Below are 26,631 nucleotides of genomic sequence, written 5' to 3' on the forward strand. Positions count from 1 at the left end.
ACACAACGCAGAGTGAGTGAGTGAGTGAGTGAGTGTGTGTGTGTGTGTGTGTGTGTGTTGGGGGGCGAGGGGAGTTAGCTCAAGCAGGTTTCACCTCCACACCGCTGTTCCCAACAGCTAGGCCGGGTGAAAGCAGTTTCTTTGCTTATCAAAGCAGTTTCTTTGTTTATCAGGCTCGGAAGGAGCTTCATACCAGAAGAGGCAGGAAGAGAAAAGTCTTTTTTCCTGAGGTACTTACAGGTTCCATGGTAACTACGCTGCTCTCATCAAACATTTCTTTTACCTTAAATTGCACCTTAAAAGATAATTTAACTTTAGCAGGCCATATGAGAAACAACATAGTGTAATGTTTTCCTTTTTAAGACAGTAATTCAGTGGGCAATATGTTGGAATCAACAGCTGGGTTTGACTTTCCCCTCGGTCACTATCAGGTATGGGACTCTGGGATGTCCTCAGTTTCCTCATCTATAAAAGGGGATCCTCCCACTCACTTTACAGAGTGGCTGCGAAGATTAAATGAGGTGATGGATAAAACGTATTAAGAATGAGGCCCACAGACAAGGGAAACAAAAGAAAAACAAACCAAACATTCAAAGAAGATTTAATACACATCCTTCTCAAACTATTCCAAAAAATAGAGGAAGATGGAACACTTCCTAAATCATTCTACAAGGCCAACATCACCCTGATACCAAAACCAGACAAAGACAATACAAAGAAAGAAAATTACAGGCCAATATCGCTGATGAACATCGATGCAAAAATCCTCAACAAAATATTGGCAAACCGAATACAACAATACATTAAAAAGATCATACACCATGATCAAGTGGGATTTATACCAGGGACGCAGGGATGGTTCAACATCCGCAAATCAATCAACGTGATACATCACATCAACAAAACAAAGAATAAAAACCACATGATCATCTCAATAGACGCAGAGAAGGCATTTGACAAGATACAACATCCATTTATGATAAAAACTCTCAATAAAATGGGAATAGAAGGAAAGTACCTCAACATAATAAAGGCCATATATGACAAACCCACAGCCAACATCATACTCAACGGGGAAAGACTGAAAGCCATTCCTCTGAGAATAGGAATGAGGCAGGGCTGCCCACTCTCACCACTCCTGTTCAACATAGTGCTGGAGGTTTTGGCCAGAGCAATTAGGCAAGAAAAAGGAATAAAAAGAATCCAAATAGGTAACGAAGAAGTGAAACTCTCACTATTTGCAGATGACATGATTGTATATATAGAAAACCCTAAAGAATCTGTTGGAAAATTATTAGAAACAATCAACAACTACAGCAAAGTTGCAGGGTACAAAATCAATCTACAAAAATCAGTTGCATTTCTATATGCTAATAATGAACTAACAGAAAGAGAGCTCAAAAAGATAATACCATTTACAATTGCATCAAAAAGAATAAAATACCTAGGAATAAATCTTACCAAGGAGGTGAAGGACCTATACTATGAGAACTACAAGACATTATTGAAAGAAATCCATGATGACATAAAGAAATGGAAAGATATCCCATGCACGTGGATTGGAAGAATAAACATAGTTAAAATGTCTATATTACCTAAAGCAATCTACAGATTCAATGCAATCCCAATCAGAATCCCAATGACATTCTTCACAGAAATAGAAAAAAGAATACTAAAATTTATATGGGGCAACAAAAGACCCCGAATAGCTAAAGAAATCCTAAAAAAAAAGAACAAAGCAGGAGGCATCACAATCCCTGACTTCAAAACATACTACAAAGCAATAGTAATCAAAACAGCATGGTACTGGTACAAAAACAGACACACAGATCAATGGAACAGAATTGAAAGCCCAGAAATAAAACCACACATATACGGACAGCTAATTTTCGACAAAGGTGCTAAGAACATGCAATGGAGAAAGGAAAGTCTCTTCAATAAATGGTGTTGGGAAAACTGGACAGCCACATGCAAAAGAATGAAAGTGGACCATGTGCTATCGCCACTCACAAAAATTAACTCAAAATGGATCAAAGACCTGAAGGTGAGACCTGAAACTATAAAACTCATAGAAGAAAATATAGGCAACACACTATTTGACATTGGTTTTAAAGGAATCTTTTCGGATGACATGCCTACCCAGACTAGGGAAACTAAAGAAAAAATAAACAAGTGGGACTTGATCAGATTAAAGAGCTTTTATAAGACAAATGAAACCAGAATCAAGATGAACAGACAACCAACCAGCTGGGAGAGAATATTTGCAAAACATACACCTGACAAGGGGTTGATCTCCATAATATATAAAGAACTCACACAACTGAACAACAAAAAAACAAACAACCTGATCAAAAAATGGGCAGAGGAAATGAACAGACACTTCTCCAAGGAAGATATACAGATGGCCAATAGGCACATGAAAAGATGCTCAACATCACTAATCATCAGGGAAATGCAAATTAAAACACTAAGATACCACCTCACGCCGCCCGTTAGAATGGCTATAATCACCAAGACCAAAAACAACAAATGTTGGAGAGGATGTGGAGAAACAGGAACCCTCATGCATTCCTGGTGGGAATGCAAATTGGTGCAGCCTCTATGGAAAACGGTATGGAGATTCCTCAAAGAATTAAAAATAGAGATGCCCTATGATCCAGCCATCCCACTACTGGGAATCTATCCAACGCACCTGAAATCAACAATCCAAAGAGGCTTATGCACCCCTATGTTCATTGCAGCATTATTCACCACAGCCAAGAAGTGGAAGCAACCTAAGTGTCCCTCGACTGACGATTGGATTAAGAAAATGTGGTATATATATACAATGGAATACTACTCAGCCATAAAAAAAGACAAAATCGTCCCATTTGCAACAACATGGATGGGCCTGGAGCGTATTATGTTAAGTGAAATAAGCCAGAAAGAGAAAGACAAACACTGTATGATCTCACTCATATGTGGAATATAAACCAACACATGGACAGAGAAAACTGGACCGTGGTTACCAGGGGCAGTGGGGGTGGGGGGTGGGCACAAGGGTTGAAGGGAGTCATATATATGGTGATGGACAAACAAAAATGTACAACCCAAAATTTCACAATGTTAGAAACCATTAAAACATCAATGAAAAAAAAAAATCTGATCAAAAAATGGGCAGAGGAAATGAACAGACACCTCTCCAAAGAAGATATACAGATGGCCAATACGCACATGAAAAGATGCTGAACATCACTAATCATCAGGGAAATGCAAATCAAAACCACACTAAGATATTGTCTTACACTCGTTAGAATGGCTATAACCACCAAGACAAAAAACAACAAATGCTGGAGAGGCTGTGGAGAAATGGGAACCCTAATCCACTGCTGGGGGGAATGCAAGCTGGTGCAGGCTCTGTGGAAAACAGTATGGAGAGTCCTCAAAAAATTAAAAATAGAAATACCTTAGGATCCAGCTATTCCACTACTAGGTATCTACCCAACGAACCTGAAATCAACAATCCAAAGAGGCTTATGCACGCCTATGTTTATCGCACCATTATTCATTATAGCCAAGACATGGAAGCAACACAAGTGTCCCTCGACTGATGACTGGATAAAGAAGATGTGGTGTATATATACAATGGAATACTACTCAGCCATAAAAAAAAGACAAAATCGTCCCATTTGCAACAACATGGATAGACCTGGAGGGTATTATGTTAAGCGAAATAAGCCAGACAGAGAAAGACAAACACTGCATGACTTCACTCATTTGTGGAAGATAAACCAACACAGGGACAGACAGAATGTTTAGTGGTTACCAGGGGCAAGCAGGAGGGTGGGCACAAGGGGTGAAGGGATGCATTTACATGGTGACTGACGATAATGTACGGCAAAAATTTCACAATTAAAAAATAAATAAACAGAAAAAAAAGAATGAGGCCCACATTAGTGCATCTGACATCTGATGGATCTCCACCAAACCTATTTCTTTTTCCATGTCATTCACTGAGAAAGCTTTTATGAAGAATGACAAGAGGGAAGAATCAAATTCTAAATCTGAGACGAAACAAAAAATAATTTCTGTTTTCAACTTTATAATCTCCTCTGAAAAATAACAAAAGCATACTGGGTGGTGACATTAAAGGTGATGGGAGACAGCTAACTTTCAAATGACCTAGCTTTGGAGAATTTCAACCCCCAGTCATAATGGGTAACTGCTGTTACCCAGTAACTACTGTTACTGGTCCAGAACTGTTCAGGACCAGTGGACATATCATTACAGCCTCTGGGAAATAGTCCTGGCTCCCCAAGGAACACACACACACATAAAAGAAGGCAAATGACCCCTGTCCGTCATTTGGTTTCAAGTTTCAATTGTCTGGACTGCTTGTGCAGGAGGCAATTCACCTCATTCTTAATTGGATCGAATGAGGGTCTATTATTCTGCACACAACAGAACTTATCAGAATTTCAAACACCTTCTGGCCATATCTATGGAGAAGGAGGTCAGGTGAGAGCACCCCAGGAAGCCCCATTTCCTCTTTCAAAGCCAATCACACCATTTTGTCCTAGTTTAGAAGGGCTGCCTAGCTGCCACCTTGACACAAATCAGAGGCCGCACCATTAGGTGGCAGGGTCCTCGCCTCAGCAGCAGGTTGGGGTCATGAAGGGCCACCTTCCCCTGGAGAGGCAGCCCTGGGCGGCGAACAGAGAGCCAGTTCAGCACCTACAGTCCGGGGGTCTGCATTCTCGATCTCCCTTGCTTTAGTCTTCACAGCTGCAGTCCATTCAAAGAGCAAAACACTTGCATGAAAAGGCTCACCACAACTTTCCAAGGAATGGAGTTCATTAAAATACTGCTGGAGGCCCTTGGCTGGAATGCTTTTTCCCCTTGTAAAACTGGAACTGCAGCACGGTGTCGCCTGCAGAAAAGCTCAGAAACATCAGCACAACAGAGACTGTGCAGAGGTTGGTGCATAATTACCAATTTTTCGATCCATTCCATGCTTCTGCTCCAGAGACAATATCCGGCCAAGGAGAGAAAACTTCCCGGCAGATCTTACGACAAATAGCAGAGTGGAAGCCAAGTTCCCCCGCCCCCAATATAAACCCACAGGGAACTTCCTAGGTACCAACGAATGGGGTCCAGCACAGACCCCCTCCTCGCTTGGCAGGGCTACAGAGCAGGCCAGGGCTCCATGCGGCTATAGTCCTGTGCATCAGTGGTGTGCGTCACGGGGGAGCCCCCCTCCCTGAGCTCCTGGTGCCCAACAGGAGGGAGACTAAGCTCTGTGGGGAGGCCCAGGCACAAAACCCAGCTGAGCGTCTCCAAACAACGCCCCAGAGCCCGGCTTTCCAGGCATCAACTTGACTCAAGGCTTTGGTGGAGAAAGCATTCTTTTTACATTAAAATATCTTGCATGTGGGCATGTTATGAATCGGAAGGAAATTTTTAAAAAAGACAAAACATAAAATTCTCTACTAGGGGCAGCCACTTTGGGATTTGCCCCTAAAACTCCAAAGATATGCATCTGCTCTCCTCTATTGTCAGGAATGCCTTGGGGAAAGAATCTGAGAAGTAAGAGGCTGAGTGAAAGATCAGGGAGAGGACAAAAACTCCCTGCTAGTTGGGCACAACCATCAAAGAGCCTACGACACCTTTACTCAAAAGTAAAGACAGACACGCCTCTGTGTATCTACTCAAGAGACACGGAGAGTGCAAGGCTGGCCACGGCCAAGTCTTCCTTCTTCTGGAAAATCTCCCCTGAATCCCCATTAAATGTCAGCTCGGCAGAGCAGGCCTTTCATCCTGTACCCCAGCCCTGAGAATGGTGTCTGGCACATAGCAGATGCTAAATAATTGTAGAAAGAATAACTCAGTTCTGCAGCTCTTGATCGTCATCCTTGGAGCTGACCCACCGGTGGAGACCAAAGGGCCGAGAGAATCCAACCAAGGGCATTCTTATCAGGGACCAAGTTTTAGGATCTCTGCATTTTTTTTCCTATGGATGGGGAGCCAAAGAATAAAGGCTGCATTTCCTCCCAGGGCTGAGCACAGTGCCCGCTTAGTAAATGTTGACTGAGCCCATTCACTTTTCACCTACTTAAGCAAAGACCCCTTTAGAAAGGAGAAGACATTTTAAAAATTGCCTTTGAAATAAAGGGGACAAAACGCTGGTATGAGACTGTTTTAAATGGCGATGATAATAGGGAAACTAAGCAAGAAGAAAACGCAAGCCTGCTCACTCGGGAACACAGACAAACCAGATCCTATCTGGTGTTCAAGAGGCCCAAGGGCACGGGCAGCACCTGGGTCCCCAGGCCCAGCACATCCTCATCACTTGGGGATAGAACTGAGTTTGATGCTTCAATCCATACAGCTATCACTGGAAAAATAATTTCCAGATTTCAAAATGATTCAACTATTAGAGATCAAAAGCTGAGTAACAATGCTTATCAGAAATCAGATATATTAATGAACTATTAAATATAACATTAGCCTTAATTTCACCCACCACAAACGTATGTGAGCTTGACTGCATGGGCTGCTTCATGGAGAGCAGGTTCCTGGAAATGTAAGCTGTAGCTCTCCACTCGCTCGTTCGCTGAGCCCCCAGTGCCTAAGCACACCCCAGTCCTCTAACCTGTCAAGTGGGAAGAATCACAGCACGGGCCTCACGCCCCCACCGACCTCACACTGCCTAGAGGCGGACAATTTCTGAGAGCTGTTCGAAGTGTAGGTACTGCTGAGGCTGGCAGTGGAAAGCCCTGCACCCAGCAGGCCCTTTCTATTTCTGGAGGGCAATTCTGGCTGCTAAAAAGAGGAATATGCTAAAACGAAAAGCGATCAAGTAATCAACTCCCTGGTCAGAACATCAGGATGTCTCTTCCACCTCTAACCCACAGGCCCGGCCCAGACGGCTCGGGCGCTTCCCCAGCTCTGATGCCCTCCTCCTTGCTTGAGTGAAGTCTGGGGACACCCCAGAGCTGGACTTCTGGGTGACTATAGCAAAGAAGAGAGAAGGAATTAAAAAGCGAAGTGACCAACGATTGCAAGCAAAGACTTTTCTGCCCAGTTAAACAGTTTTAGGGCTATTTTTGGTTTGCTCTTAAAAAGGCAAAGGATGGATGGCCTGCTGGGTGCCAACTTGCAGAAACAAACTCCTTTCTCAGCTCAGGGCTCAAAATGCACTCCAGCCAAGAAGTTTCTGCTTTTGCTGCCAGTGTGCAGAGTAAAGCCATAGAAGGTCAAAGTTTAGGAAGCCAAGGGAGCATCTTAACATCATATGATTCCTGGCCCAGAGGGACACGTAGGTATTCCTGAAACAGCTTCACAATGGATTTCGGCTGGCTTTGCTCTGGTACAATGGGATTAATATGTAATAAAATGATGTTTTGGCCATCTGCAAAGGAAGGTCATTTTCTACCAATCACAGCATGCACCATAATTCCAAGGAAGCAAAAGCTCTGATGCTCGAAAGAAAAAAGAAAAAAGAAAGCTGATCTGGCACGATAAATTGGGCTGCCTTGGCCTAGCTGCCAAGCATACGCCACGTTTCTCTTTAATACTGCTCTGTAACCAGACCTCTGGTGGACCGGATAAATTCCCCTACGGTTCTCTGGCTTCGACATCTAAGCGAGGCCATTCCTTTCATGGGGAATGCTGGCAAATCCTAACATTCCTATCAGTCTTAAAATTGGAGACTTTTCTTGAAAACCACCACCTCTCCTTCATTATTTTAGGCAGGTGAGCACAGGAGGAATGACTGTAATTTGCACCGAGCAGGGCATGAGCTGCTCTGAAAGCATCTCACTGATCCCAGATTACATGAAACAAAGGCCCGGATACACTGCTTCTAGATGGCCCCATATGGTGCGAGTTTTCTGAAATTACAGCTTTGGAAAGAAACTAAAACTGCAAGTGAACTTCAGAGCCCCAGCAGTACACTCGGCACAGACCAATTCTTACAAAAACAAAAGAATTTTGCAAATTCAGTTAAAAAGAAAAAAAGAACTGTCATTCCCAGGGAAAACAGAAGAAAAATAGCAGCGATGAAAAGAAAACATTCAAAGAAGTAATTTCTAGGACTGGTCACAGGACCCAGTACAAAACCAGCCCAGATGCCCCTTATATACTATGGTACATAGCAAGGAACTTGATGAAGCCAGACCATTAATCAAAAAGTGGCTTTTGAAGCATGTCAATACAGTTTTAATGAGGCATGCTTTACCAGATCCTAATTCGTTGAAAAGTCATGCTCCATTTCCATTTTGACATTCATCATACTTCAAATTAAAAAATTAATGAGAACACCAATTCCCCAGCCCATTCTGGATGATGAGAATCTATTATGGCCTCTTGTTCAGCCTTAGGAGGTAGACGGGGCCCGAGGCTGGCCTCCACACAACCTGGCGAGGGGAGTCGGCGCCTCTCCAGCCTCCCCATGAAGCAACGGACAACAGTAACCGCTAATCCTAAGTGGCCTGGCTCTAAGAAGGTTACGTCTTTCAAGTCTCTAGTTTTGTTTTAATTATGTAAATTTTGAATTATTCTCCATAATACATCTATGTTTTAGTATTTTAGATCACTAATGAATTACATTATTTAACACTTTTTCCCCAAACAAGTAAGACCGACACATCAGAAAGATGTACCATATTTAATCTGTGGCTTTGAATGTAGGTGACTGGACCCAAAGGCACCCAGCAGAGTTACCCCAGCAAGAGAAATCAGGTCTCCTGGTGTTGCTTAGCCACACCACCACTCTGGCTTCTTCCTCACAAGTCAAATCATCCAAAAAAGGTGAAGTAGTCATAGGTTCATTAAAGGAGTATTATAAAAATCTGATAAATGATAAGACAAATAGAAGCATCCAGCTCAGTCCTGGGCACACAGTAGGCGTTCAACAAACGTTAGCTGTCAACCCACAGCCTGTGTCTGCCTCCATCCTCTCCAGCCACATCCTACAGAAGACAAAGTTACAAGTGGAAAAGCAGTGTACTCTGACGGTCATCTACAGGATGCCACATACTGCATCACAGAACAGGGACAGACACAGTGTGGCACCCAAGCAGGGTCTGGGTACTCTCCTGCAAACTAAACCTCAGGGCCAACCTCCCTCCCTCAGTGTCTGGCTAAGGTGAAAGACGGCTCCTGATGCTCTCCTTCATTTACCATCAATGCTGCCATTTCCCTGTGGAGCCCAAGTAAAACTGGCATAATAAGCAAGGGAACCAGCTGACCAGGTTTCCATAAAAGCAGCGATGTGCCCTCTCTGAAATGAAGAGGGACAAAGGAGTCACAAAGAAAACACACAGCTGTAGTAAAACAGTTCAGTTGCCATAAGAACAAAACAGCCTGTTAAACACGAAGAAGAGTCTACTGAGAAAAATCTGCTCATGAGTTCTTACTTCTATGTTTGGTTTATTTCTAAAATACAGTAATAACTAAATTGGCAAACTAAACTTAAACTTAGCCAAGCACACTTTCAGGCTAAGTTTAAAAGAAAAAGAAGCCTCTGCAGCTGACCAAATTAGGGATCTGACTATACCTTCAACTTTCACCATCTCTTCCACACACAAACAATCAAAAATCTCTGGGGGCCGGCCTGGTGGCAGAGCGGTTAAGTTCATGCGCTCCACTTTGGTGGACCCAGGTTCACAGGGTCGGATCCCAGGCGTGGACCGATGCATCACTTATCAAGCCATGCTGTGGTGGCGTCCCACACATAAAGTAGAGGAAGATGGGCACAGATGTTAGCCCAGAGGCAATCTTCCTCAGCAAAAAGAGGAGAACTGGCAACAGATGTTAGCTCAGGGCTAACCTTCCTCACCAAAAAAAAAAAAAAGAAAAATCTCCGACCAAGAAAAACAGAAAGACGTATAGCCCCTCCCAGACTGCATCTTGCCGTGCTACCTTACGGACTGCTGCGCGTTACACAAGGCCATGCAGTGAACTGCTCAGCACAACGTGTGGGCTGACGGTGGTGATAACTGCAACATCAAACTCAAGCCCTCTTTCTGACTTTCAAGGACACCTCTTAACTATCCAACTTTACATTTCATTATTTCCCAACAAAGATCCTCTTCTTTACCCCCACCTTCCTGTCCCCCCAACTCACATTTCACACACTCATGCCCAGATTCTACAAAAAATCAAATCTAACCAATCCAATGTTTGGGCCAATGTTGAAAGATCAGAATATTTCACTTAAAACAAAAAATGTATGGCTCCTCCAGAAAAGCCTGAAAACAAGCCACAGAGGATCCTACTCCCACAGGGCAACAAGCGACTGGTGCAAAGGGGCCACTGCTCTTTCAAATGAGGCCTGCCCGCCGAACCCCTTTTCCTACACTACGTCCATTTCAGTGATTTATGTCAGCTCCCCGGATCTTGGCTTGTGATCCCCGATTCTGAGCATACAGTAGGTTCCTTTGCATCACAATTCAACCCTCTGTTCTTTAGTACTCATCTGAAACACCTATTCGTCCAGCCAGGACCCATCACGTTGCTACGTCCACCTTCTTCTCTTCATTCCCATCACAAGCACCTGTCGCTGACTTGCTCCTCAGGGCATTTACCTCCAGAAACCTCCTCCTTCTCACTTCCTGAGTTATTACATGTAAAAGATAGCAAGTTCACAGCTCTTTCAATAGGCCCGACTCCATCTCACACGGCTGCCTCTCAACTGGGAGTTTGTGTCCCTATAAATACACAAATAGTTACACGAAGGTCCCGCCAGACTGCTGTGAAGAGTTCTACCTGTGAATGACATGAGCCTCCTGCGGCCATGTATTTTTCCTAGTAAAACTGTTCTGAATTCATAGAATGGAATTAAATATATCACTACAGCATACGGACAAGTTTTCAAACCACTATTTTAAAAGATACTTCATTGATGAGCCACGGTTGGCAACTGATAATTACATCCAAGACACAAGATGCAGTGAAAAGAACAGAGGACTCAGACTCAGGGAGCCTGGGTTCCAGACCCAGAGCCAGAACTCACTGGCCAAATGATCTAGTAACTCAGCTGGGTCTGATTTTATTTTACTTCTTTTCAATATTTCCCATAGCTTTATAGATGTTTTTAACATTTTGAGAATTTTCAAATAATATTATGGTGCCAGTTAATCAGAGGCATCATTTTGAGACCAATCATTCTGAATCTTAAAAAAAAAGAAAAAGAATTAAATACTTAAAAAACAGATGTGATGGGTTCTTTAAAAGCCAACTTTTGTGTTTTATACCATTTCAAAGTAGAAGTAAAGCCACCGAAGCATTTTACAGGGTAGATTCCTGTACTGCTTTGGCTGGAGAAACTTCCACAATAGCAAAGAAACTCACACAGCCTCGTACTGTGCACTGCTGAACACCTGCTGGCTGCAAGTGGCCTCCTCTCCCCCATGCCTAAATGCAAGCTTCTAGAAACTGAAAACAAGGCGCTTGGGGAAGGGGACAACGGTAATCAACTTGAGAACTCCTATCTTGGGCCTTGCTAACAGAAAGCTCTGCCAGAAAGACAACCACGTGAAACCCATCTTCTCTCTGTCTGGAGGAATCTCGTGGCTCAGTGGTGGTGTCTGGCTGGGGAGAGAGAAGGTTTCTTGTGTGTTTTGAATTCTGCATGGAAAAAGATACACAAAAGCAACCGATTAGGAGCCACACCCAAATGAAACCATAAGAACAAAGCACATACCAGGTCGATCAGGTCGCTGAGGTTTTTCTCGATTTGCTGTGGAGGCAGGCGCCTCATTAAGTCCAAGGCACAGTCCAGCTGCTGGTCACTCTGTGAAAGAGAAACAGAAGTGTCTAAGTCATTTTGCCAACAGAAACACCAAGAACTCCCTTTTAAAAAGCATTTTTGTAGTTTCAGCCTGCTCAGGGTAGTCTGAGACCAAACAGGCCTCCACTGGACCCTCTGACACACCTCCTGGAGGGAGATGCTGGTTTGATAGCAGTCTCTACCCCAAGTGAAGGCATCCAAAAGATACTCAGAGAAGTGGGAAGAGGCCGGAGAGTTCAGACAGCTGTCCTGTTCCACCCCCATCTCAAAACCTCATTGGCTTTCCCTCTCCAACTCAACAGACCATGGGAGATGCAGATGTATTAACTCCCAACTGGTTCTGCGGTGAGCATGCTCAAGTAGCAGATTAAGCTTTATCCTTTGCTGTAACCTGGATATAAACGTCAGGTAATATCACCAGGCCAGGGTCTCTGATGAGCCCCAAGCCAGGGACAAAGCCAGGCAAAGAACAAGCGGTCAGATGCACACAAAGGTTTCAAGTGCTTCAGTCATTCAACTAAAGCTTGGTACATTTCTCCAGGTGCCAGGTCCTTGCAAAGTAGACCAAGACCTGGACCACTTACAGCCAAGAGCTCACTCTACCTGGCAAAGCGAACTACAGGAGCAATAAACTGGGGCCAGTGTTGCCGCAGGGGTCCGAGAGGATACAGGTTACTCTCGTTTACTGAGCACCTTCTTGCAGCTATGCACTGTGTGCTTCACAGTACTCTCCTCACTCAATATCCACGCTGCAAATATGTACTGAGAGCCACCATATGCCAGTCACCATAGATATGCAATAAATAATGGAGGCAGGGAGGCAGGAAGGAATGAATTGAGTGGGAGGAAGACTGGTAAAGTGCCAAGTAACTTCAGAGCACGGCAGACTATAACACCAAAGGCCAGACCTCAGAAGGAGCAACAAGAAACAAGGCAAGAAAGGTGGGCCAGGTAAAGCGGTGAGGACCACTGCACGCGACTCTAAGAAGTGCAAGTGAGGCAGGCGGAGGCCCCAGTACAACCAATCAGAGGCACCATCTGATCTGTATTGCAAATCTGGTCTGCTGAGACCGATCTCAGGATTTTTAAAAGTGCTAAATCAACAAGCTAAAGAATCTTCATAAAATATACAAAGTAATCCTGGAAATGCCACATTTGACTGTAATGAAATATAATCTTTGAATATAATCATCTACACTCCAGGTATATTAACCACAAACAGGCTGTGGGACAAGGACCCACTTTTTATTCACCAAAAACATAACACATCAAGTTGATTTAACTTAACACGTAACATTAAGTTAACTGGAGGCAATTTCATTTTCAGGTAATTGATATGGCACATACAGCAGGCTGGGTTTTTTTGTTTGTTTGTTTCTGGTGAGGAAGATTGGCCCTGAGCTAACATCTGTTACCAATCTTCCTCTTTTTTGCTTGAGAAAGACTGCCTGTGAGCTAACGTCTGTGCCAATCTTCCTCCATTTTGTATGTGGGTTGCTGCCGCTGCATGGCTTGACGAGTGGTGCAGGTCTGCACCTGGGATCCGAACCCGTGAACCCGGGCTGCCGACGCGGAGCACACAAACTTAACCACTACGCCACCAGGCCGGCCCCTGGCAGGCTGTTTTTAAAAAAGCAAAAAAAACAAACTTGTTCCCTGCCCAAGATGGTTATCAGTGACAATTTATTCTGGGACACACAACAAACTGGCTACCCCGAAAAGAAACACACACACACACACCCCCCAGAAACCTTGTGGCACTTGTTTTGCTTAGTGAAACATTCTAGCAACCATGAATTCTCTACTTGTGCCATGCCATCTATGCCAGCCAAGGCCACGGTGACATGGGTCTGGCCTGCTGGCATGGGAAGACATTTTAACACCACTTCTGGGCTAGAGAACACAGATAAACTGGTTTGACATTAGAAAGATCTATATTCAATTCCCAGTTCTGCCATTCATTAACTTACGACCTTGGGCACATTTCTTAACCTCTATAAGCCTCTGTTTATCCATAAAATGAAGACAGCATCTACTTCATAGGATTGTTGCAATGATTTGGTTAATACCTGTGAAATGTTTAATACATAGTAGCATGTGTTTGAATGGGAGTATTTTCTGTGTATGTGTGTAAACACATGTTTTAAGTATTTTAAAATATATTTTATAACATTTGCCCCACTCAATTCAAGTCTGAAGTCTTTCCTGGACTAAGCTGGAGTTAGGTGTTCAAACTCCACAAATAACCATGTACCCCCTTGGCTGTGCACGAATAGAAAACCCTAAAAGATGCAATCAAACTAGTTAAAAGATGTAAACTAATGGGCCAAAGACCTTAACAGACACCTCACCAAAGAAGATATATATATGGCAAATAAGCACATGAAAAGATGCTCCAGGTCATACGTCACCACAGAAACGCAAATTAAAACAGTGAGATACCATTACACACCTATTAGAATGGCCAAAATCCAGAACTCTGATAACACCAAATGCAGAAAAGGATGTGGAACAACAGGAACTCTGACTCATTGCTGGTGGGAATGCAAAACCTCTTTCAAAAACAGTTTGACGGTTTCTTGTAAAACTAAACATATTCTTACTATACAATCTAGCAATCATGCTCCTTGGTATTTACGCAAAGGAAAAACTTACGTCCACACAAAACCTGCACATGAATGTTTATAGCGCCTTTATTCATAATTGCCAAAACCTGGAAGGAACCAAGATGTCCTTCTGTAAGTGAATGGATAAACAAACTGATACATCCAGACAATGGAATATTATTCAGCGCTAAAAAGAAATGAGGTATATCAAGCCATGAAAAGACATGGAGGAACCTCAAATACATTTTAAGCCAATCTGAAAAGGCTGCATACTATGTGACTCCAACTATATGACATTTCTGGAAAAAATAAAACTACCGAGACAGTAAAAAGATCAGTGGTTGCCAGAGGTTGGAGAGGAGGGAAGGATGAATAGGCAGAGCCCAGAGGATTTTTAAGGCAGTGAAACTACTCTATATAATACCATAAGGGTGGATATGTGTCATTATAAATTTGTCCAAGCCCACAGAACATACAACACCAAGAGTGAACTCCAATGGAAACTACGATTTTGAGTGATTATGATGCGTCAATGTAGGTTCATCAATTGTAACTCTGGTAGGGGGTGCTGATAATGCGGGAGGCTATGCATGTGTGGGGGCAGAGATTCTGTGGGCATGGTAACTTCTGTTCAATTTTGCTGTGAACCTAAAACTGCTCTAAAAAATTAAGTCTGTTAAAAAAAAAAAAGGTGTAAACTACTGGTTATCAACTGGGGTTGATTGTGCCCTCCCTGCAAACCCCCAGGAGACATCTGGCAATGTATGGAGACATTTCTGGTTGTCATCACTGGAGAAGGGGAAGCTACTGACATCTAATGGGTAGGGGCTAGGTATGCTTCTAAACATCCTACAATGCACAGGATCAACCCCAACAACCTGGCCCAAAATGTCAGTAGAGTCAAGTTTGAGAAACCCTGGTTTAAAATGATCATTTTTGGGGACAGCAGACTCCCAGTCTCTGATCAAAGCTAAGGCCTCCAAAAGCCGCACATACTCAGGAACATTCTACATACAATTCTAATTCACAGACCACTCATAACCCTAAAATCTTCTGGTCTTTGGAAATATTCTCAACTGGATATTAACAATCTTTCTGAGAACTAAAAAACAAATTTAGATATAAGTAAGTCTAGCTACATTGAAACTTTAATCCAGAACATACTGGGATTCAGAAGGGATTAACCAGAAGCTGAGCAGTGTATTGGCTAGGAAAAGAAAAGTCGTAACTTGACCATAAAAGACATTGTTTTAACCCTTCCCTGAGCCTGTTCACACCCCCAACCCCAAATATGCTGATCACAGCCTCACCCCAAGAGTGCCAGTAGCATAAAGGGTTCCTTCTGGACAGTCCTCTGTCTGATTATATCTAGTCGAAACCACTAAAATACTATCGCAAAATGTTCTAATTCATATTTTGCATTAATTCCAGTTAATCTTAATTGGAAATATTTCACCATAAATTTCTAGGGCCAAGGATGTCTAACTATCATTAAAGTAGTAAATGACTAAAAGCTTCCCATAAGCCAAGCAACATGGGAAAGCTTAATGACAGCTTGTAAAAAGTTAAAACTAGAGTTAACTGGAGCCCTTCACTTGGGAGTCATCCCAAATTCTGAGGGTCCAAACAGGAAACAGCACAAGAGAAAACGTGGATGATCCACAGCATACACAAGTGACCCCAGAAATAGAATGACGGTGGGGTGGGGAAGCAAGTCCCAGGGGACTACCCAGGATGCTACCAAAAAGCTCAAAAACAAGAAATACTCAACTCTGTATCATTGAGACATAAACACACGTGTGCCTGTATGCATGTGTGTGTTTCTGTCTGCATTTTAAACTAATATAGCAAGGCTTTTTTTCTTATTAGCCAAGACAAGGGAACAGTAAATACAAAATTCAGAAGAGTGAGAAGAGTAGCTATAAGGGAAAAAGCCACTAGGGGAAGATCAAAGTTGATATTTATCTAGGTCTTGCATGGAATGGTGTGTTCAAGGGTATTATTAATATCATGATGCTTAAACTTACATATATGTTAATATGATCCTTTATAGTTATCAGATATCTAAATTTTTTTGAGTTGATTTTTGTGTATGGTGTAAGACTGGGTCCAGTTTTCCCAACACCATTTATCAAAGAGACTGTCCTTTCCCCCATTGTATATTCTTGGCTCCTTTGTTGTAAATTAATTGACCATACATGCAGGGGTTTATTTCTGGGCTCTCTATTCTGTTTGTCACTGTTGCACCTCACTAAATATTTTTTTCAAGGTAACAGAAAAAAATACAAACAAGAGCAAGCAAGGACAGTAATTTGGATTTGGGAGCTCAGAGTCCAAGGTCTGCTATGTCACAGACGTCTGTGCAACCTGAGCTGCGCTCTTAATCTCGTAGCCCGGGATTTGGGCTAGACGGCCTGAGACTCTTTCTAGATGGACTGCGCCCTGGATCCTGCGCAAGTGCAGATGCTCCCCCTGCGTCGCAGCTGCCCTGCCCTGTAACAGCCCCCTGCAGGCCCACAACCAGGTTCCAATTCAACAAGCCCGTGTTGAGTGCCAACCATGGCCAGGCCCTGAACTAGGCTCAATGAATGAAACCTAGTCCCAACCCTCAGAACCATCCACAAAATAGCAAACAATCACCAGGCAGTGTGATGTGTACCACAACGGCACACAGAGGGTGCAGAGACGAGGTACAGTTCACAATACACTGATCTGCACTTCGTGTGTCAATTACTTCCCCAGGATTTCCCACCCTGGTTACCTTCCCTACCTGGCTCTCTATTTATTTTGTATACTGTCTTCCTGTAACTAAGGGCTCTCCAAGAGATGAGATGGCTCCTTCAAAATCCTAATTGATCTCAGACACTTCCTTCATAAAATGACCTTCACCAATTCCACCTTCCACTGGTGGTGTTTTCCGGGTTGAAAGGTAAACAGTAAAAGAATGCCCATTTCACTTCACTCTCCAGAATTCTCTGCCCATTCAATTAGTCATTCAACAATTATTTGAGTGTTTCCTAGGTGACAAGCACTATTTCTCATGCTGAATGGAGAACATAACAAAGTCCCTCCCCGTCCTTCAGGGACTTATGGTGCAGTCAAAACCCACATAGAAAAAAATCAAGGACGAGTCCTTGTCAGGATGTCAAAGAAGAAGGAAGGGACAGTTACCCCACTTTAAGCTGGTGAGGCACCAGGGGTTGGTTTAGGTTTTTGGTTGTTTTTTTTTAGTATATAAGCTGAGCTAGGGAATGTTTCACTTTCTGCTGGTTTTCACATGACTTAAGGAAAAACAAACTGCTTAAATCACCCTACAACAAGTAAAACAACTGTTAATACAGACTAGAACAATTTTTCAGAATAATAAATAAGTCAAATAAAACACTACAGCTTAAAAAATCTACCAAGGAATTTCCAGACACCTGACAGTGTTGTCAATCATTTGCACAGAGTAAAACGTGGTCTATTAAACGCACTAAAAGGGCAAAGACTAATTTGGAAATCATTATCAAATAAAATTTATTCAGTCCCTAGGTGGGGGTGCAAAGAACAGGATATGTCCCAATCTGTGACAAGCTCATTTAATACAATAAACACACCTATGCACAAAAACAAAAAATGTTATAGTAAAGATACATACTAAGTGGCACAGAGAACCTCAAAAGATTTCTCGGAAGTGGGGGTACATGAGCCGGTTATCGCTGGCTGAGTAGGGGTGCCCTAGGCAGACACAAGGGGCGTTTCCAGGCAGGAGGTGCAGTGAGACAAAAGGAGAGGTATGGAAGAGGACACACTGACACGCTCCATGAGCGAGGTGAGCTCAGGAGGAAGGGTAGTACGGTGGTGAGTGGCACTTGTCAGGAGGGGCCCGCAGTGAGGCCAGATCGTGCCCCAACTGCGCAGCGGTTTTCTAAGGAGGCTCCACGTTCCACAGAGCTCCAGGCTCTGGGCTCAGAACCTCACTTCTCCCAGTAGTTTTGCTTCTGTCTACTTTACAGGTAAGGATTCTGTGCCACGCTGTTTGGCCTTTAAAACTTTAAAATCTATTTCTCCAGAAGGGTCAGAAACCCCTAAAGATTCTTCCACAGAGGAATGACAGAAATATTGTTGTGTCTTAGAAGGTGAAGCAGATTATATTTTCCGAAAATGGCCATAACACAAGCTCTCCCCACCTGATGTGTCCCTCTTACAATGTGACTTTGACATTCCTCCCATTGAGGGGTGGAGTCCACGTCCCCTCCCCTTGGAACAGGGAGAGTTTTGGTGACTTTATCAACAGGGAACAGCAGAATTGATGCTCTGTGACTTGTGAGGCCAAGCCATAAAAGACATTTCATCTTCTACCTTGCTTGCTGAATGAACACTCATGCTTGGAGCCCCAAGCTGCAGTGTAAACAGGTCAACTGCCCTAAGGCCACCACACTGTGAGGAAGCCCAAGCCAGCCCACGCCGAGACCCTGAGACTCTCTGAAGTGCGGTACCCAGCCAGCCGCCAGGTGCTCCAGGCCTCCACTGTTTCAGCTTCAGCTGTCTGTCTGCAATAGCACGAGACCCCAAGCCAGAACCGCCCAGCCGCCAAGACCCTCCTGAATTTCTGGCCCAAGAAAACCACTGAAAATAATGAAATCATTACTGTTATTTTAAGTCACTAGGTTTGGGGGTGATTTTGTTAGACAGCAATAGTAACTGATACAGAAGGATGCCTCTGGTGACTCTGGGGAGACAGTGTGACCAGAGAAGGGACTGGGGGCAGGAGGGCCAGCAGAGGCTCCTCCACAGCAACCAGGGCTCTGGCTGTATGGCTGGAGAGGAGGCAGAGGGCCAAGGACTTGACAAGGAAGAACAGATAGGACAAGGTTACCTACCGGAAATGAGAGGCAGCCCAAGAAGTCTGAGATGACTAGTTTTCTAGAGGGGACCACCTGCTGGACGATCATGCCACAGCCTCATTATGTGCATGTGTGCATGGGCTGTGTGTCCCCTTTTAAGAAAGTTGTAATTTCAAGGACAAGCAGTAGCTCAAACTGCTTGGATTTCTGAGCAGAAGTCCTGCCTGGCCTGCTCCAGCGACTGGTTGAGGCAGATCTGTACTTAACAGCATCTGTCTATACATAAACAACCAACCAAAGCTTCAAGGCCTTCACAGTTTGTTCTTAAATTCATCAAGACCTTCACTCGTTTACATTCCCCAGAGGCTTAGCAAATACTTACTTCACAGACAAGACAGAGGTAAACCCCACTGGAGCCCAGGCTGACTTATCACAAATTTATGGAGTCTAATTTATCCAGCGTTTGTCTTGTATAATCTGTGACCCAACAAGCAACTTTGTTTAAAAGTTAAATCTGTTTTCTGCCTTGTGGCTCAGGAACAATTTGTGCTGGGGGCTATTTGGGGAAAGATTCACCGGCCAGCCCAGCCAACAACCCATCTCTAGGTCACTCTGAAAAACTGCACAGTTTGGATTAATAAAAAGACAAGTATTTCTTCCACTGACTGACTGCCCTCTGGTTGAATCTTCTGGGAGGGACATGGTGATGACAGCCACACATGGAGGGAGATGGCTCATCAAACACAAACATGAGCATTCCCTTTGGGTGACTTTTCGTTCCCATGGGAATATCCAACACTCTACATCAAATGAATCAAAGCCACAGTGAGTGCCCATTTGGCAGATCAAGCCTCCTTCAACCTTTTGGGGTCTAGTATATATTATCACAGATGGGTCAATGTCATCTTTTTAAAATTGAGGTGAAAACCACTCAATGTCATTTTGATTGCCAGGAAAACATAATTGCTTTACAAGTCTCTGCTTTAAAAAAAATTCTGCCATGATCACGGAAATTTAGATCTAGACAGCCTTTTCAAGTTCATCTAAGTCCTGCCCCCTTATTTTACAGACAAACAATGAGGTTTAGAAAAAGTTTTATAAGGTGACACAGTCAGTGGCAAAATCAGCACCTGAACACACAGCTTCACGTTGAGAGATTTTCTCCTACACCCCACACTCGCTCTTTCCACCTGGCTCAGTCACAGAGCAACTGTGTGAGTGATGGGCAGGCACTGGGCACGCAGAGCTGAACTAGTCAGACATGGTCCCTGCCCTCAAGGAGCCTGTGATCTAAGAAAGAAGACAGCCAGGAAAAAACAACAGGAAAAGAAGACTACAGCATCCCACTCTCCACTCCTCCAGTGACTTTTCCAGATAACAAAGGTACCAGCTTTCTTTTAGTCCTAAAAGATGGTAATGCCTCTAAAATGTTTTACAAGGTCCATGTTTTTATACCAAGGACAAAGCAATGAACACAGTCAAACCATTTCTCATTGGCTGTGGGACACTGTTAGGAGCATCCATTCCTGAAACGTGGCCCTGGGTCTGCTTTTTAAGTTTTTCTGCCTCTTCTGTCAGGCCGTCAGCTACACTCACTCATGTGCTCTTATCTCACTTCTTCTAATCTGCTATGGATTAGGAAATTAGAAATCAATTTTTAAAAACAACAAAAAAGAAACAACTTTGAGAGAGGGACTAAAGCACAGGTTCATATTGTGGTCCAGAGTCACGGTCCCACAGTTCTGTGAGCACTCTGACAGTGTGTGACGGTAGGGGTGTCTATGTGTGTGTCTGTGTGTGTGCACACACATTTATCCAAGGTTAAGGGCCCACTGCCTCATCCTTTTCTCAAAGTCTCAGACTCTAATGGCACAAATGTGACCTAATAATAAAAATTCCTGTTCTCCCACTTAACCTGCAGGGTGGAACTAAGCAAGTCACCACTTAATCTCTTGGAGCCTCAGTTTTTAAGACTTGAAAACATGGGCTTTTAAGACTTGAAAACACTCTCCACCTTGCAGGGCCACGGAGAGTGAGGTAACATGTCTGGCACAGCCTCTGACCCACGAGGACGTCCCTGTAGTCCGTCCTCCTTAAATGGGAGGAACTCTTATGGAGTGTAAAGCACAGGCTTATCTGCTAGGACTTTTACATAACGGTTTTTGGGTGCCCAAGGGCCCTTTCCTCCCTGATTTTTTGCTCATGTGATGCAGGTTTTCCATTTAGGCTGCCAGGAGTCTCTAGAAAGGTAGGCGGAGTGTTATTTCAGTTTCCAAGTCATTAAGCACCAACAAAGGAGGGCCCACTTCCACAGCCCTCACCCCACACAATGCCCCCTCCTGCCTTGTTTACGATGCAGTGCATGGGACCGGGGGCTCCCCTAAAGCCAAAATGAGAGGAAGGGAAAGGACCTTCTGGGCAGAAAACAGTAACAGTTGACCAAATTCCATATTCACCCACAAAAGATCTTCCCTTTTCCTTTTTGTACTGTACTGTTCTCTCCTTTTCCGCTTTCTTTCTGAAACCCTCTGACCCATCTCTCCAGCCCAGGAGAGCACCAAGAAATATTTCCACTATTTCACCTCCTCCCTATTTACTGGTGTTCCCAAGACCCTCTGAGGCCATCGAAACCAGACAAGTGGGACAGCCCTAGCAGAGTCCCTAAACTATCTCAACTACTCACCCAGGAATGAGACTTTCCAAGTGCCTCTCTCCCCAGTATATTTATTCCAGAGCAAAACTTAGCAACCTACATACAGGCTCTGTGTCAAATACTACCACAGCCATCAGCTGATTTTTCCCTTACACATCCCTTCAGGGAGAGAAAAACCCAAAATGAATCACACTCAGGAGGTGGAGCTGTATCTTTGCTGTAATGCGGGTAAGAAAAAGGTTTTGGAAAACCTCTTCAATGTTTACAGCTCAAAAAATCTCTAACTGCAGAACACAGAACGGTTTCTCTGCAGGGATCAAATTTTACCTAGGAAACTTGCTGGAATGGCAAAAATTCTCAATAAGGAGTTAGCAAAGCGGGGGGCCCGAAGGAGGCACGACTGTGCGAGCACATTCTAACTGGCAAAGCAGAGCCCTGCTCAGCAAGGGGAGGGAGCACAGGTGTACCTGGTGCTCTTCTACCTCCCCTGCAAGGCAGATGCCCTCTTCCTCCTGCATCCTCCGCCTCTGCCCATCCCACCACACCTCAGGAAGCTCGCTGACCCCTGTTCTGCATAATGAAACTCGGTTCCCAAGCAGCACTCAACCTCAAGGCAACTGCAGTCTGCTTTTTACAACCCTGCCAGCAAAGCAGAGGGGATGACTTGATGCAGGGAAACACCCCAGGTCAGATGACAATGGACAAATCCACTGCTCCGGATCGCGCCTGCCAGATTTCTCACGCACTGTTCTTGGCTCTGCTAACGAGCCAGCGGGGTGAAGTGGAGCATTTTATCTCGGGTGTGCCTCCCTCTACCTCTCCAGATTTTAAAACACAGAATCATAGAAATGTTAAGCTAAAGGGGATCTTAGAAACCATCTCATCGGTAACTTCTTTTTAAAATAAGGAAAATTGAGGCCCAGGCTTATCCATAACTAATTAAGACTTATCGTATAACTAAACAGCAAGTGAACCAGCATCAGAAAACAAATCTCTTTTTTATACAGTTTGGTGCCTTCCATCTGTTTACAGTTTAATCATAGGTCAAAATTCAAGAATGGGGCTGGATTTATCCAAAAAAATACTATTTTTAATAAAATTCTATATTATTTGAACTAACAATGGCATTATTAAGCCTACTTATATATCGTCCAGATAATTTTATTTTACTTTCCAAATTAATCATTCTTTATTAAGAATACAAAATATCGAAAATACAAACCAATTTCAAAAGGGAAAGGGAAGAAATATACCATCTACTAAAAGCCCACTGTGGACCAGGCCCTGCGTGTGTGGGCTGGGAAAGCCCCACTCAGCTCCATAAGATGGGCACTATTATCCAGTTTTACGATGAGTAAACCAAGGCTCAGAAAGGTTAAGTGACTCGTCCCAGATCCAGAACACTGAATGACACAGGACAAAAACACAAGGTTTGCCTCCCATGACCAAATGCTCTCTAGAGAATGTCAAACAACGCAAACTAAAATAAAATTCATTTCAAATGACTTTTAGAGAAGAACTTGCTAGCTCACCAAATCAGATGGGGCAATGGTCTCTTCTCCCAGGCTGGGCAAATTATGGACAATTCTACCTACTACCAAATTCTGAAATCTCCTGTCACCTGGGATTACAGACTCTGTTCTCACAAACACTATCACTGATGGGTGGATTTCTCAAAAACACTAAAGCCCTTTTCAGACAGTTTCTCTGGTTGATGGTTTCCTGGACCCCTTGAGAAGATCTGTAAGGCGCCATTACCTACTGTCTGATCATTAATGCTTCACAGATGTCTACAGCTGCTGCCTCTGCATGATCCTGGCTGGTTTCATTAACAGGCAACTAATCCCTCCACTTTGTCAACTGGTAGTTAGACACGTAATTAGGGCAACCCTGAGATGTCTTCAACGGATGGCATACATGCTGTCCATTTCCACCTGGATGGCACAAGAAATTCAAGAAGCCTTTCAGGAAAGTCAACGATGATAAAAGCAGAGTGTCCCTGTATTCCAAACAAGAGCTTAAAAAAAAACAGTTTGGAAAAAACATCGTCCACATGCTCATTGACGAAGGCTACGAAAAGTAAACTCTCTTTCTCATAGCAGAAGTAGCCAATTCACATAAACCTTCTCCCAAACTGATTTATAAGATGGCCTGGACGATATCTGGAACATTTGGCCACGAGTGTAAACCAGTAACACACTGCACACACACTGCTTCCAAAGGTGTTGCGGGAGTCCAACCCGCAAACAGCGCAAATGGACAAGTCACAATGGGAAAGCAGCAAGATAAAAGAATTTGGGAAAAGCAAAGGCTCCATCCACCCAAGTATTTCATCTAGAAAGGGGCGATGCTGCCTTTTGACTTACGTCCAAAGGGAGGCCTGAGGAAGAGAAGAACACAATGCTCACACATCAAGCAAAGCAGCTGGGCCATTTCTTTCCTGGTTTCCTGAGCTCCTACTGCAGATGCCTGCATGTGAATCAACATGGAAGACTCTCACTTGCCCTATCCAACTCGAGGGAAGCTCTTTATTCTGGTACACACTCTACACTGTCAACCATGGGCACAGCACATCACAGTACAACAGTATCCTACACCGACAACCAGCCCTCTAGCATCCCAAATACATCACCAAAGCTTTCATATACTTTGGTGACGGTAAGGCACAATGCAACATTTTACCAACCTGTGATCAATTTGCAAATCTAAACTGAAACCTGTCACAAAGCTCCCCACTTCCAGCTGTCAGGATCCACCACGCAGGGAGAGGAGATGCCTAAAAATGAGGTCCTTCTGGCTTCAATATTTAAGACCTAAGATACAGTTTTGCCGGCCTGTGAGTTCATTCAGACAAGGATTTAAATCCTTCATCTGCCACTTCTAGCAGCGGAGGTCTGGACAAGTCCTTCACCTTCCCGAGCCTCAATTCCTTCATCTGTTAAGTGGGAATAATAACACCTATCTTGCTGTGTTGTTTTGAGGACAATATCATAAAGTGTACGTAAAGAAACTCGCACAGCTCCTGAAACATATTAAGTGCTCAATAAAAAAATAGGTATGATCACCATCCTCTTACACAGAGTTTAGTCCCAGAGGGCACAAGGTTCTAAAGTTCCTATAGGGGATTAAAACACACACACCCCTTCCCTTAGGTAGTTAACATTACCTGGGGGCACTCAAGTGGGTGGCCATGCAACAAGAGCCTGAAAATCAGGTCAGTCAAGGCCACTCCTTTTTGGTTCTTTTGGGCTAGATGAAAGTGATCTTTCGGAGGGAAAACACTATTCCTCCATCAACAGACAAGTTTCCTTAGAGCTAGCGAACACCTGCTGATGAGGCATTTTCACAAGCTGAAAACCTTCTTTCCTTCCACCCTCAACTGAATGCTGAGTGCTATGTCTCAAGAAAGTTGGCGGCTAAGAAGCTTAAAGTCCTTCAATGAGCAAAAAGAATTAAAGAAAGGGAAGCAACAAGTTCCAATTCCAAAATATCTTTTTGATAACCAGGAACTAAACCCAAACACTGAACAAATAGTACTATTATTGCCATCTCTCACACTACCACCTAAAGCAGGCTCTGCCAACAACACAACCGCTACAAACAACAACTTCCACCGGGCAGCTGCTCCATGGCAGGCTCAGACTTAGAGCTTAAAACACATTAATAACAGCTAAAATTTATTAAGGCATTGTTCGAAGTGCCTTACATGCCAACATCTCGTTTAACCTTAAAAACAACCCTGGGAGGTAAGTGCTGGGAGGTAAGGTGGGGAGACGGCGACACAGAGCACATGGTGAGGTTATGCCTGTGACGGCGGTGGAGCTGGGATTCAAAGGCAGGTCTATCTGACCCCAAAGCTATGTGCCTAATCACTACTCTGTACTGTGTGCAGCCACTCTCCTGCTGCCACCATGCTCCCTTCTTGTCCTGAAAACCACGGCCACCTCTTTGTTTTCAAGGCTCTAAAGAGGAGGAGCTGGTTACTTTCCCATCTGCTTTGCACAGTTGAGCGGCAAGTGCGGGGGGCGCTACGCACTCTAGTTAAAGGTACAGGTTTGAGAGAGGTCATCCGCATTCAAATCCTGACTCTACCAGGTTCTAGCTGTGTGACCCTGGCCTAGTGACTAAACTCTTCTGAGTCCCAGGTTTCCCAATCTATAAAATGAGGATAATAATAGCTCATACTTCATACTGTTATTTTAAGGATCAAGTGGGGGTAATCCTTATACAGCACTTAGCACATACCTGGGACATAGTCACTGCTCCATAAATTGTCCATGTTAAATCAAAAGAGGAGAGGAAGGAGGGGGGAAAAAAGTAAAAGGATATAACCTAAAATTTCAAAATAAAGGCCTCTCTGACCTCCTGCCAACCTCTAGAAAACAGTGCTGGACTTTGTGGATCCACAGCGTGGCGGCGACTGTGAGCACCAGGAAGTTCTGGGGGCCTGCAGAGCCTGACTGCCTGACTGTCTGATCAGAGGAGGGCGAGACCAGGCATGGAGATCTGGGCTGAGCCTATTTCAGCATACACCTCTATAAAGCAGAAATCCAGGGATGGCTTATACGACAATTCTGTATGAATCTGAATGTTCGATTTCTCAGAATAGCGTTTTCCTGTTCCATGGGAGATAAAACTGTTTCTCATCCAGATATAAATCCACTGACTAATAGTTTTCATTAAAAGCAAACAGTCTTGTAATATTAAGTGAGTAAGGTCTTCCACGAATATAATAAATGTCACTTGGGCTCAGGCCAAAGGCCCTCACAA

At 43.8% G+C, this 26,631-nt stretch overlaps 1 protein-coding gene across 1 annotated transcript in view; it reads right to left on the bottom strand.

The window, feature by feature from the left end:
* CAPZB (capping actin protein of muscle Z-line subunit beta) overlaps positions 1-26,631 on the bottom strand; it is a 148,004-nt gene that overhangs the window by 69,603 nt on the left and 51,770 nt on the right. The window contains exon 2 of the mRNA XM_058553075.1: positions 11,687-11,776. Within this exon, the coding sequence (XP_058409058.1) occupies positions 11,687-11,776 (90 nt within the window). The remainder of the gene's footprint in view (positions 1-11,686; positions 11,777-26,631) is intronic.

The sequence above is a fragment of the Diceros bicornis genome, chromosome 13 (assembly GCF_020826845.1).
Source record: "Diceros bicornis minor isolate mBicDic1 chromosome 13, mDicBic1.mat.cur, whole genome shotgun sequence".
Classification (NCBI taxonomy): Eukaryota; Metazoa; Chordata; class Mammalia; order Perissodactyla; family Rhinocerotidae; genus Diceros; species Diceros bicornis.